General features: G+C 46.4%; 1 protein-coding gene across 5 annotated transcripts in view; it reads right to left on the bottom strand.

Moving 5' to 3' along the window:
* Window positions 1-12,921, bottom strand: part of Camsap1 (calmodulin regulated spectrin associated protein 1) — a 64,980-nt gene that overhangs the window by 3,453 nt on the left and 48,606 nt on the right. For 3 of the 5 annotated variants that reach the window (XM_048452696.3, XM_048452697.3, XM_048452700.3), the window contains 8 exons: window positions 11,426-11,517; window positions 10,724-10,808; window positions 7,667-10,034; window positions 5,984-6,120; window positions 5,245-5,489; window positions 4,888-4,990; window positions 3,236-3,351; window positions 2,572-2,690 (listed from right to left, as the gene is read on the bottom strand). In XM_048452696.3, the coding sequence (XP_048308653.3) occupies window positions 2,572-2,690; window positions 3,236-3,351; window positions 4,888-4,990; window positions 5,245-5,489; window positions 5,984-6,120; window positions 7,667-10,034; window positions 10,724-10,808; window positions 11,426-11,517 (3,265 nt within the window). The remainder of the gene's footprint in view (window positions 1-2,571; window positions 2,691-3,235; window positions 3,352-4,887; window positions 4,991-5,244; window positions 5,490-5,983; window positions 6,121-7,666; window positions 10,035-10,723; window positions 10,809-11,425; window positions 11,518-12,921) is intronic. The other 2 variants (XM_048452698.3, XM_048452699.3) reach the window with 1 other exon arrangement.

Raw genomic sequence — 12,921 nt, 5'->3', positions numbered from 1 at the left:
TCTTACTCAGTGCTGGAACTGAGTGCTTTAATACCAACCTACAGGGAAAGATGTGCCCACTGATGAAACAGTGGCAAGACTACTAGGGGAGTAACCAAATATTTTCTGATAGATCAAGATCAAGCCAGTCAACATTCCAGCATGAATAGGAAGGGCCTCACAAGACCCCACTTTTAGCTAAGGAGCTATCAGTCAGTGATGACTGCTGGAATATAGTCATTTTCTATAATGTGTGGCCACTAAAAGTTGCTCATGCTCTAGTGATGGCACCATGGTCATGCACACATGGAAAGCACTAATTAGACTCTGGGTTATTCAAAGAAGAGGGAGAAGGAAGAGATGGAACTGGGAAGGAATGTGGGATGGGAGTGGGGGGAAGAGGTGGTATAATAAAAATACACTGTATGAAATTCTCAAAGAAAGTATTTTAAGATTATATATAAAAAGAGACAAGAAGAGAGTAGAAGGGAGAGGGGAGAAGGAGAAAGGGGAATGGAAAAGAGATAAAGGAATGGGCAGTGGGAGAAAACAAGTTCTTCCAGAGGTACCAATTTTACTACTGAAAACAAGCAAATAAGGAAGAGGGCTTGGTAGTGATTACTAAAACATAATTTCTGATGAAAGACAGAACACTGTTCTGTATTTTTCTGATACCCCAAGGTCAGCAACACATTCATAAACTCCCCCTGAAATATGGGGCCACTTGCTTTCATAGCTTTCTCTTACAAGAATCCCATTCCTGCCACGTTAAGGAGCCATGCTAGAGCTCATCCCTAATTTTCAGGTGTCTACAGCCAGAGACCTTCTGGGTATGCATCTTGCTCAAGGTCAGCACACGGTTCAGAGAACTCTACCATTCCCTCTCCACTAACTGTGCGTGAGCCAGCATAGCACTTCCTCTGTTACAGGCAGGACCCAAAGTCACTCCTAACTCAGGTGTCATTTGCTCCCTATGAAATCAGGTCGCTCTCAGGCTGTCCTCTAAAGGTAGGCAGCATACGCCTCCCCCCAAGCTCCCTCCAGAGGCCCTGCTCCTCATTCATCTGCCCTCTGACCCTCTGTGGGGTCAATCAGTTCTTGTCTTCTTCTGCTCATATCCATACCATCATTTTACTCAGGGTAAAGCCAGTTTTGGTCTTGCTGTCACTCACAGAGGCCCAATGCCCTGTGACCTCTGACCAGACCCTGAGCCCAGAGTCCCTCTCTCACCTGCCCTTGAACTGCACACCCTGTCTTTCCTTCAACTGTTTGAGTGACAGCTTTTCTGAAGACCTACGGGGTCAACCTCTGGGCACTGTGCCTAGTGAAGCTCTACCCAGGCCCTGTTGCTGCTGTTGTACTTTTTCAATTACCTTGCTTGCTGTCTGAAGCCCAAATGCTGTGAATCCAAGTCTGATAGGAATCAGAAGTTCACATTCACCTTTCAAGCCTGGCTGTCTTCTTGCATGACCCACAGAGCCAACATGGATTCCACCACTCTAGATAGTAGCCCATTCGATGTACCTGTCCTCCCTGGTCACTGCACACTGTTCGTCAATATCCACTCTGAAAGCATTCACTGTGCAGATGTGGGCCTCCCTCCTGACCACCCAGACTGAAGCTTTCAACTGGAAAGCATGTCAGACCCTGGCTTTGACCTGCGCTTTCTCATTGCAGTCTGCACCCTTACATTTGGTAATGCTACTACCTTTTCTTGTTCTTTTGTTGAGACAAAGTCTTCTACTACAATCAGGCCAGCCTCAAACTCACAGCAATCCTCCTGCCTCAGCCTCTAAGTGCTGAGATTATAGACATGAGCTACTATACACAGACCTAGAAGGGAAGGTGACCACACAGTAAAGACAAGCCATATTTCACCTGACATAATTTTTAAGCTCTTGGTGACTCAGGTGCCCAAAGTGCTTCCAAGGCCTACCCTTCTCTCTAACGCCTGTCTCCAACCATGGGCACTCACTAGCAGGGCAGCAGGATCACCTGCTTCCTTTCTGTCTCAAGTACACCAAACTATTTATACTTGCTCTTCATTTAAAAACATCTAATCTACTCTTGGGGGAGGATGTGCTTGATAGCAGGGTACTTGTGTATATGTAAGCATAAAGCTCTGGGTTCCACTGCTAGTACCACCACCAACAAAACATCCATATATTCCCCCACAGGAATGTGAGCCATTGGACCAGGATCCTGGCCCTCTCAGGGCCCACATACCATGGAGACCACAAACAGAAGTGTCTTCTTCCCTGGCTAGCAAGCCTTATGTTTAGCTTTGTCCCACATAAAACCATTAACTGAATTTTTAATGAAGCAAAGCTCCATCTTTCTCCACCTTTCAAAATTCCATCTTCTGTGGGGCCCCCAAGCCTGGTCCCTATAGGAACTCTGTGTTTAGGGCTCAGGACACATCCTCTACTCCCTGGTAATCAGGAGAAAAAGACTCCATGGCTATTCAGTAACAGGGTAGCTTAAAATAAGAGAAAGAGAAAACACCTCTGAGCAAACACCAAAGGCTAATAGAATTGTAATCTACATGCACCTTTTATTCTAAATATAACCGTCAAGAAATTTGACACTTGCCTCCAATATTGAATTCTTGTGAGGTTCATTCACTTTTCCAGCCAGACAGCAGTGAGAGATGGCATTGTGAATAATTGGTTTGTTTGATTTACTACTGGGCTCCTTAAAGAGTTTAGGACCTAAGGAAACCAAATCAAAATTTGCAAAATTAATAACAAACGCCAAACACACACAAAAGGGCAACACTTTTCTCAGCAGAAAAATACAGAAAGCTTCGATCATAGACAGGTACACATTTTTGAAAACAGACCATAAGGACCTCTTCAAATCTACTCAAAAGAATTTGCAATTATAAATGTAAAAGAAAAAGGCAGATTAAAGTAACAGCAGCTACTCTCTGACTTGTGTCTTTTTATTATATAAATTACAAACCCAAACACCTGAAAACCTAAGGTTCCAAGTGCCCGGGATGTGCGAACCTGCTTTAGCTCTGCTCTCCAAAGTAGTAGGGACTTGGCATTATTTATTGCCCATGAGACAAATGTGAGGACAGGTCAGGGCCTCCCTGCTATGGATACCTGGCAGTTAGATACAGCTCTGACACTGGATAAATACTTAATTTCAAAAAAATACCTTTCGGTCAAAATAAAGATGTATTTTAAGGAGTGTTACACCTGGGTGCCCCTGTGCCCAATATACTCTAAAGAGGATGTGTGGCTGTTACCTGTGTACTCGGCCACAGAGGCCAAAGAAGAAGCTGCCGATGCAGTTTCCCAGTCTCGGTCTGTGCTCCTACTGGGGTTGCGGCTCAGGATGGGTAAGGCTTCCAGTGATTCAACTCTGCAGGTAGAAAATGACAAGACGCTCTAGTTGTACCATGCTCTTCTACTACCATGGCCACCTGCACCACCAGGGCAGGAAGCATGCCCACTGCTGCAACAGGGCCTTCCTGTGAAGGTGGAGGACCTGGTAAGATTTTATTAGTTATTTCCAGAGGGTGCCACCAGAAAGTGCAGGGAGTGAATGATGCAGGCTCAAGAACAGAGGACAAAGCACAGGTGACTAACAGCTGTCAAAAAGTGATGAGACCCAGGGAAGAAAGGAGCACAGTGGGGCTAGTCTGAAAACTCATGCCTTAGATACTCTCTGATTCCTGGCAGGTCTGGGCTACACAAGCAGAGATGCTATATCAAACAGTAAATACTATGGCTGAAGACTGAGAAAACTGCTTAGAAGATAGGCTGATGCTCTCTAGGCACGCTGATAGGGCTGAGAGTAGAATTTAGCTTGGTAACTAACTTCCAGAACAGAACTAAAGCACTATTCAAGATTCCCCAGGAGTCCTCCACAAATTCTGGGCTACAAAAAGCCATTAGACACTAAGGAGGCAGAAAAATGCCTCTTCACATACAGCATTCACAGATGCCAATATATGCTAACATTCACATGAACCCTGGCTACAACAAGAGGTCAGAAACATGCAGGGGCTCTTAAACCTGCAGTAAAAATGCACTGATGTCTGGACAGGGACCCATAACACCTGTAAAATTACTTTGTAACGCAAAGGGGAAGTTTCAACAGCTTGTGGAAAACAGAAAAAAAAAACACTTTTTTTAAACTCTTGTCTTTTGTTTTTCGAGACAGGGTTTCTCTGTGTAGCTTTGAAGCCTGTTCTGTTCTGGAACTCGCTCTGTAGACAAGGCTGGCCTCGAACACACAGAGATCCGCCTGCCTCTGCCTCCCGAGTGCTGGGATTAAAGGTGTGCACCACTACCGCCTGGCTGGAAACACTACTTTTAATGATCCAAATATCCCAAAAGCATTGGGCCCTAGCTGCCCACAACCTGAGAAAGATATTCACACTTCAGGTTGCCCAGTTGAGAGCATGTGATTCCATGGGGTGTGGGGTGTGGGGGGTGGAGGCGAGCAGGCTGCAAAACTGTCAAGATCAGAAAAGACGGTGGATAGTCCTGAATTAACAGCATTTCAACAGATCCAGGCTGGGCAAGGGTCGTCAGAGGTATTAGTTATGGGGGCAATAGATGATAGATGACTAGACAGACTGGGATCAGAAGAAAGGATGATTTGACAAGTACGATGTTATGAGATACACAATGAAGTGTGTGTGCGATGGGACTAGGTGTCACCCACTTACTCCTGTGCAACAAGAAGTGCACACCTGACAGGGAGGCCGAGGGGAAAGAATGAGGGGGGATGTGACAAAAGCTGCCAAGTCCTGGTGGGGAGGTAGGTTTGATTTCTTCCTAAACACTGTGGAATTAGTTACAAAACATCTCTCCTTCAGCTTGGATCTGGAGGGTTCTCTCTTTCTCTTGGCAAGAGCACTGAGATGCCATAGCTGCTTGGCCTCCTTACCGGTGAGAAGGTGTGCCCCCTGAATGAACACTCTCAGGTTCTGTTGTTGCTGCAGATGCCAAGGACAGGCTGGAGCCAGAGTGCGTGCGACTCAAGTTATCAGCTGCAGGGACAAGAAAGCGGCAGACTGTGAAGAGCTTTACCAGGCCCATCCCTGCTGCTGTAACTCACTGTGGCATGGAGCTTCCCTCTGCCAAACCCAGCCAACTCTCTGGCGCAAACCCTGGATGACCCATTCTATCTCAAAGCACCACCCCAATTTCTTAAGCCTGTTTGAAGGGATAATCCCCCATTACCCTGTCCGCCTCACACAGGTCTTGAGAAATTATAATGAGATAAAGAAGCCGAGCACTAAACAGTAACTGCAGCATGGGTGCTGATGAGGCTGCTTACGGGTGGAGGAGCACTTGGTTCCAGAGTCACTACAGGACTCTTCTCGGTGAACTGACTTTGGCCGAGGCTTTTTAGGCTTCGATTTAGGTTTGCCAAGTCCTTGCTCCTCCAAGGCCTGCTGCTGCTTCCTCCGCAAGTACTCCTGTTTAATAAGCTCTCGCCGGGCCTTCTCCTCCTCCTTCCGTAGTCGATCCTCTTCAGCCTTACGCCTAGGAGCAAAACAGATTCACAAGAGACTGGGTCAGAGGCACTCTTCCTAGGTGGGAATCTACCAGCCCCACCTCCTGCAGTTCTCCCCAGGGTACTTCTCTGTGGTTCCCACTGCGGATTACTAGAGCTCTGGGAGTATAGGAGCAAGAGACAGTGGTGACAGGGGTAGGATGGGACTGAATCACCTGGTAGACTCTCTGGAGAGTGCTGGGACCACAGACAACTTATTTCCTGTGCTACACACTTAGCCTCATCATTAAAATGGGGAATGAATGCACAGGACTCATAGGGCTGCTACCTGACATGACAGCTGTGCAGATGTGTCCTGTCATGGCTAGTAATGGTAAGTGGCAAGAGCAGGAATGAGGAATGAGTGAAGGGGCTGTGAGATGCTATCCCAACTTGAGTGTCCAGTCTGGCCCTGTATACCATCTATATGCATGGCTATGCTGTCCCACTGAACACAGCTGGAGGCTGCTGAGGAAGAGGTTACCGGGCTTCATCTCGCTTGAGCTCCACTTCAGCCTCCAGCTGCTGCTTGCGCGCACGAGCCTCTTCAGCCTTGCGCTGCTGTTTCAGAAGGAAGGCTGCCCTCTTCTTAGCAAGCTCATCTTCTGCTTTCTGTTCATCCTATAAAACCCATCACTTTACAGTCAGTGACAATACAAGAAACCCCTTAAGCTATTCAACCTAGGCTTACCTTGATCAAGTATGGACTGTAACATACACTTAGAAAATCTGACTTCTTTGGGAGAGACCACGAGACAGGGTCTATGTAGCCCTGGATGTCCTAGAACTCCCCATGCAAATCAAGTTGGGCTCAGACTCAGTGAGTGATCTGTCTGCCTCTCCTTGCCAAAGGCATACACTACCACGCCCAGCTCTGACACCTTAATTAATGAATGAACTTAACATATGTGTATACACTGTGACACAAACAGAAAGAAGTCCAAGCCATCAAAACAGCCTCAGTTAGACGACCTTCCACATGGCCTGCACCAAATTCACTTTCCCTGCAAAACTACACATTTCTCCACAAATTGAGCTAATGCCAATGTGACTGCATTCATAACACACAAAGTACAAATGGGAATGAGAAGATGGCTCAGCAGAGAAAATATTTTCTGGGCAAGCATGAGGATCTGAGTTCAGATCCTCAGAAGCCACAAAAAGGTCAGGCAGAAAAGACAGCCTGCCTGTAATCCCAGTACATGAGACATAGAGATAGGGAACTTATGGAGCAAACTAGCTAGCCAAGCTGACTAAAATGGTAAGTTCTGCATTCTGTAAGACACCTTGCCTCAGTATATAAGGGTCTATGGACATATTACCCTGAACTCATCCTATCACGTCTAATACACAGGGTGGAGAACAATCAAGGAAGTCACCCAATATCAACCTCACACTCTGTCTGTCTGTCTGTCTCTCTCTCTCTCTCACACACACACACACACATACACACACACACAGACACACACACAAAACCACAAATATCAATAAAATGTGTGTCTTATAAGGCTGAGACTATGCCACGTGGTCAGGAGGAAACAGAATGGTTAGGATAGAAGAGCAACCCCAGGGGGCTGGAGAGATGGCTCAGAGGTTAAGAGCATTGCCTGCTCTTCCAAAGGTCCTGAGTTCAATTCCCAGCAACCACATGGTGGCTCATAACCATCTGTAATGAGGTCTGGTGCCCTCTTCTGGCCTTCAGGCATATACACAGACAGAATTATGTATACATAATAAATATTCAAAAAAAAAAGAAGAGCAACCCCAGAACCCATACTTCTCTGCACCTCTGAGAAAGTGTAGGGAGACAAACAGAGGTATCTGTAAAGCTTCTCTGCAGCCAGGTTTCCGTGGCAGGGGTGGGCAAACTGCAGCATGTAGGTCGTATCTTGCCTGGATGTCTTTGTATAGCTTTCAAGTTCTGAGCACTTTTTACAATTTAAAATGACCAAAATGTCATTCAAAAATTAAGTATTTCAAGACTCATAACAATTATCAGGTTCTAGGGTATGCTGCCTGTAACATCTGACCCTCATGATGGAGGCTTCTGTAGCCCACAAAGTCAAACATGTTTCTCCCCTGGCTTTTTATGGAGTCAGCTTAGAGCAGGAGTTTTTGAGACGCCCTCATATGTGAGGTGATGTCAGCACACCTCATGACCACTCACCTTGAAGAAGAAACCAACACCAGGCTTCTGGTCGCCATCTCCACCAAGCTCTGCTGAACTTTCATGGCCAACCACCTCCCCATCCTCGTCAGGGGCCTTCAGGTCAGAGAGGTCCACCTCAATGAGGCTGGCCTTGCTCCTCAACGGCTCTTCCATCAGGGTGTGTTCTTTGCCTGAGATGGCAGAGGAGCTCAGCCCCGCCTCTTTCACACTTGTATCCAGACCCTCCTTAAAGTTCATCTGTTCTGATACAATGTTTGCATCTTTGCAAGAGGACTGAACAAATATCCGATGGTTGCTCTCATCATGGAGCCTGTAACTGTCAAAGAGACACTTCTCAGGGGGTTCCCCACCTGGGTCGGAGGGTGACCGTGGATGGGTGGTTGGGGGCAAAGATCGAGGATGTGGGAGTGTCTCCATACTGGGTGTTGGGGTTTTGCTCCGGGAACAACTCTGCTGTCTGTCTTTTGGAACCTTCAATTCAGCTGGCCTTCCCGGACGGGAGTTCCGGCCTTGGCCAAGCCGCGGGGGTTTGCGGTGGCCAGGCACACCAGTTGGAGAGAGTGGCTCAACAAAGTGGACTGGGGCCTTTACCTTTTGGTCCTGGCAGTTATTTTTAGCGCCTGATGTTGGCACTGTGGGGGACTTCATGAGAAGTTGCTCCTGCTGCTGGGAGATCTTCAGTATAGCCTGCTGCAGTGTACTGATGGTCTCATTCAGCTTTTCAATAGACAGGTCACACTCATTCACATCTACCTCGCCGACACTGTCCTCTAGGAGAGCAGTGGAAATCACTCTGTGCTTCTCGCCATCATGCAGAGAAGCTGGGTCCCTGGGTTTATGTAGCTGTACAAATGCCACATCCTGAGACTCACCGAGATCTCTCTGATCTTCTTTGACGAGGAATCCTTCAGTTTTACAAGTGCCATCATCCAAGTCCTCCCCATTGTGCTGTGTGAACTCCTTAGTGAAGTGTTCGGGCCTCAGTGGCTGTGGGGCACCATCAGCCTTCCCCTTCTTCACAACATGCAGAAAGGCTGCCTTGCCCAGTTTCAAACGCTGCCGCGCAGACAGCGCCTCCATCTTTTTCTTCTGGGCTTCAATAGCCCTGCGCTTTTCCTCTAGCTGCATGTGTAGCTGTACCAGCTCAGAAGCCAGAAGACTGGCAGGGTCCTTGCTGTGCCTGCCAGGGCTCTGCTCCCTCTTCTGGCGCCATGTTGTCAGAGGAGCTGGGCAGCTTTCAGATGCATCTGGGGTGGTCTTCTGGGAGCTGCTGGTGCTGGACTTGGTCTCACAGCTGTTGAGCCGCTGGAGCTTCCTTTCGGCAAAGCTGGTCATCTTTACACTACCACTCGCCATGGACATGCTGCTGAGTTGAGAGGTCGTACTCAGACATGGGCTTGAGCGGCCACTGGCATCATCCTTGTCTTCGTGTTCTTTCACCTTCATATCCTCTTGTAATTTGGCTGATTCTTCCTCACCAGCGAATCTGGGGATAACCACAGGATGGTCCTCACCAATGAAATCCTGCTCTGCATCCTCTACGTCTACTACATCAGAGTCGGAGTCCTGTCTCAGGATAGTCCAGGGTTCTGAATCATGGGAGCTGGGGCTCTGTGAACCAACATACCACCTCCCTTCATCTTCCTCAGCCCTGCCTACATGGAGGAAGAAGCCATCAGCAGTCTGTCCCTGAGGTAACGAATCAAATCTACCCATGGCCAGAGGCTGCCCTTCTCCTGCAGCTTCTGCTGACTGTGGTCCTACCTCTGCAGGATCAATGTTTGCAGCAAATTCTGAACAAGGAATTGGGGTGAAAGTTCTGTTCAGGTCACGACTGCCATGGTTACCAGTCACTTTCTTCCGTACCAGAGGCTGGGAGCCCTCACTGGGCCTCTTGGACATGGTGGTCCTTGGCCTCCCTTCTCCAAGCTCATCTTCCTTAGTGATGATCTGCTTCTCTTTGGCTGGCCGAAGTACTGCTGGCATCAGGGGCTCTAAGTAAAAACTGTCAGGCTTACTCTCCAGAGTGTCAACCTGTCTCTGGGGAGACCTGACACTTGCTACCAGGCCTGGGGCCTGAGGTGAGGTCCTGGGGATCTCTGGGGAATGAGGAGATACATCTGTCCTGATGATGGCCACAAGTTCTTCCTCCTCATCCTCAATGTTGACATTGCTTAGGAGGCTTTTCCCATTGGTCTTTCCAGCTGAAGGATGGGGTTGATTCTGTGGGGTAAGATGGATAATGTTGGATGCCAAGCTATCTTTGCTGATAGAGCGGGCCAAGCTGATACTGTCACCAGAGCTGGGGTCCACATCACAACTTGCAGCATGATGGAGAGCAAAGGGTGTTGGCTGGGACACAGGCCTGAAACAAGAGGAGAAACTAACTGTTTAAATCCTGAGAGAGAGGAGTTCAAGGTATGAAGAGAGAGAGAGAGAGAATACCAATCTTCCACGTAGAAGCCTTATATAAACGCTCTAGGGCAAAAGAGCACCAGAGGCAACTTCAAGTGGGTGAATGATTCAGAAACATTTTGCTCCCAGCATTCCTTCACATGCCCTTTAAAGTAAACAAAGTCCCAATGATCCTTGATTTACTAAACTCAGCACACCACAAATGAAAGCTCAGACACTTTTTAAACCCTGAGTAAATATCACCACAAGAAACTTGAAAAATAATAATATATAAAACACGTGTGTGTGTGTGTGTGTGTGTGTGTGTGTGTGTGTGTGTATTTTAAATAATAATAAAAAAAGACCTATAGTGTAGGTGGCACTACTGCTACAACAGACCTCTCTGACATCTGGCAGACTCTCACATCTCCCTCTATTGCTGGGACATCACAAATCACAGAGCCACTCTGCAAGTACATAGTGGCTCACTGGAGAGGCCGAGCACAAAATAGAGTAAGCATATACTGGTACTGCTGCAAAAACACTGGCTGCCAGCTCTCTGAAGCAGCTTGGCAAATCTTTAAGGGTCCCTGAAACACATCTGAGAACTGTTGCTTAGTCTAAAGAACACCTAATTAGAAACAGTTCCAAGTTACTCACCTGTTTTTTTTATCTGGCCATGCTACTGCTGTGCCTCGTGGCTGACCATCAACCCGAGTTAAAGAATTCGATCTGTGTCGCTGATCTGTAGTTTGGAGGAAATAAAAAGTCAATGTTAAGGGACCAACTCTGTACCACTTGTAAATTCTTTTAATGTAACAGCCATTTCTCTGGGTAATGAACCTTAACTCAGTCCACAAGCGCACTTGGGAAAGCAGATAACCAGAAGAGTGCAACTTCCAGCTACTCCAGTAAATGAAGAACAGTGCAGTCAGTGCAGAGTGCTCAGGATGCTGGACAGAACTTAGCAGATTTGAAATGACATTTATACCACAAGACTATAAATTCTGAGCTGTAGCAATACAAACTAAAATTTATCCTGCTAGGGCTAGAGAGAGCACTGGCTGCTCTTCCAAAGGTCCTGGGTTCAATTCCCAGCAACCACATGGTAGCTCACAACCATCTATAATGGGATCTGATGCCCTCTTCTGGCATGCAGGTATACATGCAGGCAGAGTACTCATACATAAAATAAATCTTTATATTATATATATATAAACATCAGAAAAAATTTTCCTGCTATTATTAACTAAAATGGATGCATATTAGATCAAGATCATTTAATTTTGAGGAATATTATCTTAGTAAACTATGAAAGTAAAAAGTATCAAAAGGAAAAATAGAAGAGAATCATGCTCTCACCGGGGACGTCCTCTGCCTGTGACACTTTTTGCTGTTTCTGCCTCAGTGGCAACAAAGGATGGGATGGACTAAATGTGGAAGCTCCTTTCCCACTAAATAAAAATAATTCAGAGAAAATAGTGAGTTTATAAAACTTCTTCAAGTTCTAAAGCAAAGGCAGAGGATGGCAAGATGGCTCAGCAGAGCAGAGCACTGGCAGAGAAAACCTGACAGCCTATATTCTATTGCTAGGTCGCACATCGTAGAAGGAGAGAACTTACTCCTATAAGTTGTCCTGACTTCCATATGGATGCTATGGTATGTGTATAATCATAAATACACACACATACACAAATTCATATACACAATCAATCAATGTGAAAGTAAAAGGCAAACACATACAAGTAACAGAAACCATTATAAACTTGTACTAAGCTGGAGGCAAACAGCAGGTTTCTCTGAGAAAATAGTTCCCATAAAACTGAACCAAAAGAAAACCAACAGAGTTTTGAATCTGGGATAAAAATTTCAAAATTGGACTGGAGAGATAGCTCAGTTGGTAAAGTGTTTGCCATGCAAGTTCAACTGCCAGTACCCAGATAAAAAAGCCAGGCAGAGCGACATGTATCTGCAATCCTTGCACTAGAGAGGCTTGCTGACTAGTCAGTCTAGCCAAATCAGTGAGTTCTCAAAAGATAAGGTAGAGTGTGATCAAGAAAAACACCAACATCAACCTCTGTCCTCCTTGCACAGGTACATACATACATGTGCACAAACACAAACATTCACAAATCCCAAAGGGGCAAACAGAGATCATACAACTTCTGGTTGCAGTATTTGACATAAAAACTCAAGTGACTACAACAAAAGAGACCAGCAAGGGGACGGGGGTGGGGGTAGGGACAATGCATATGTATGTATGAAAATGTCACACTCACAAGCCAGACGGTAGTGGCACATACCTTTAATCCCAGCACTTAGGAGACACAGGCAGTCAGATCTCTGAATTCTTGGTCAGCCTGATCTAATAGCAAGGCCATCTAAGGCTATATAGTGAGACCCTGTCTCTAAAATACAAAAGTAAACAGAAAGACCACAGAGATGATTCCACTATACCAACTAACTGAAAGTGCTGAGTATGAGCATGAGCCTACATGGACAAGTAGGGCACTCCCACAGAGCCAGGAGAACATACTCATATTTTACAGAACAACATGGAAACAGACACATAAAATCCACAACTATTCACACCTTTTCTACTTCTTCAATCACAGGTTGAATAAAAGAGGATTCATGGCTATGGCCATAAAGACACTCACTCACAAGAGACCAAAGTGTGCCGCACAAGTACTGACCAGGTGAGCACTGTCCCATGCAGCTACAGTAGCCTGACACCCAACCATGGGGGCTGGCACTAGCTGGCCCAACAGGAAACACACTTACACTGTAGGGTAGCTATTTTGCTATTTTACTTTAGGGGAGAACTTGGCTAAGGGACAGTAATAAAGGGTGGGCAG

The sequence above is a fragment of the Myodes glareolus genome, chromosome 21, assembly GCF_982192425.1.
Source record: "Myodes glareolus chromosome 21, mMyoGla1.1, whole genome shotgun sequence".
Classification (NCBI taxonomy): Eukaryota; Metazoa; Chordata; class Mammalia; order Rodentia; family Cricetidae; genus Myodes; species Myodes glareolus.
This window is presented reverse-complemented; position numbering and strand designations above follow the sequence as displayed.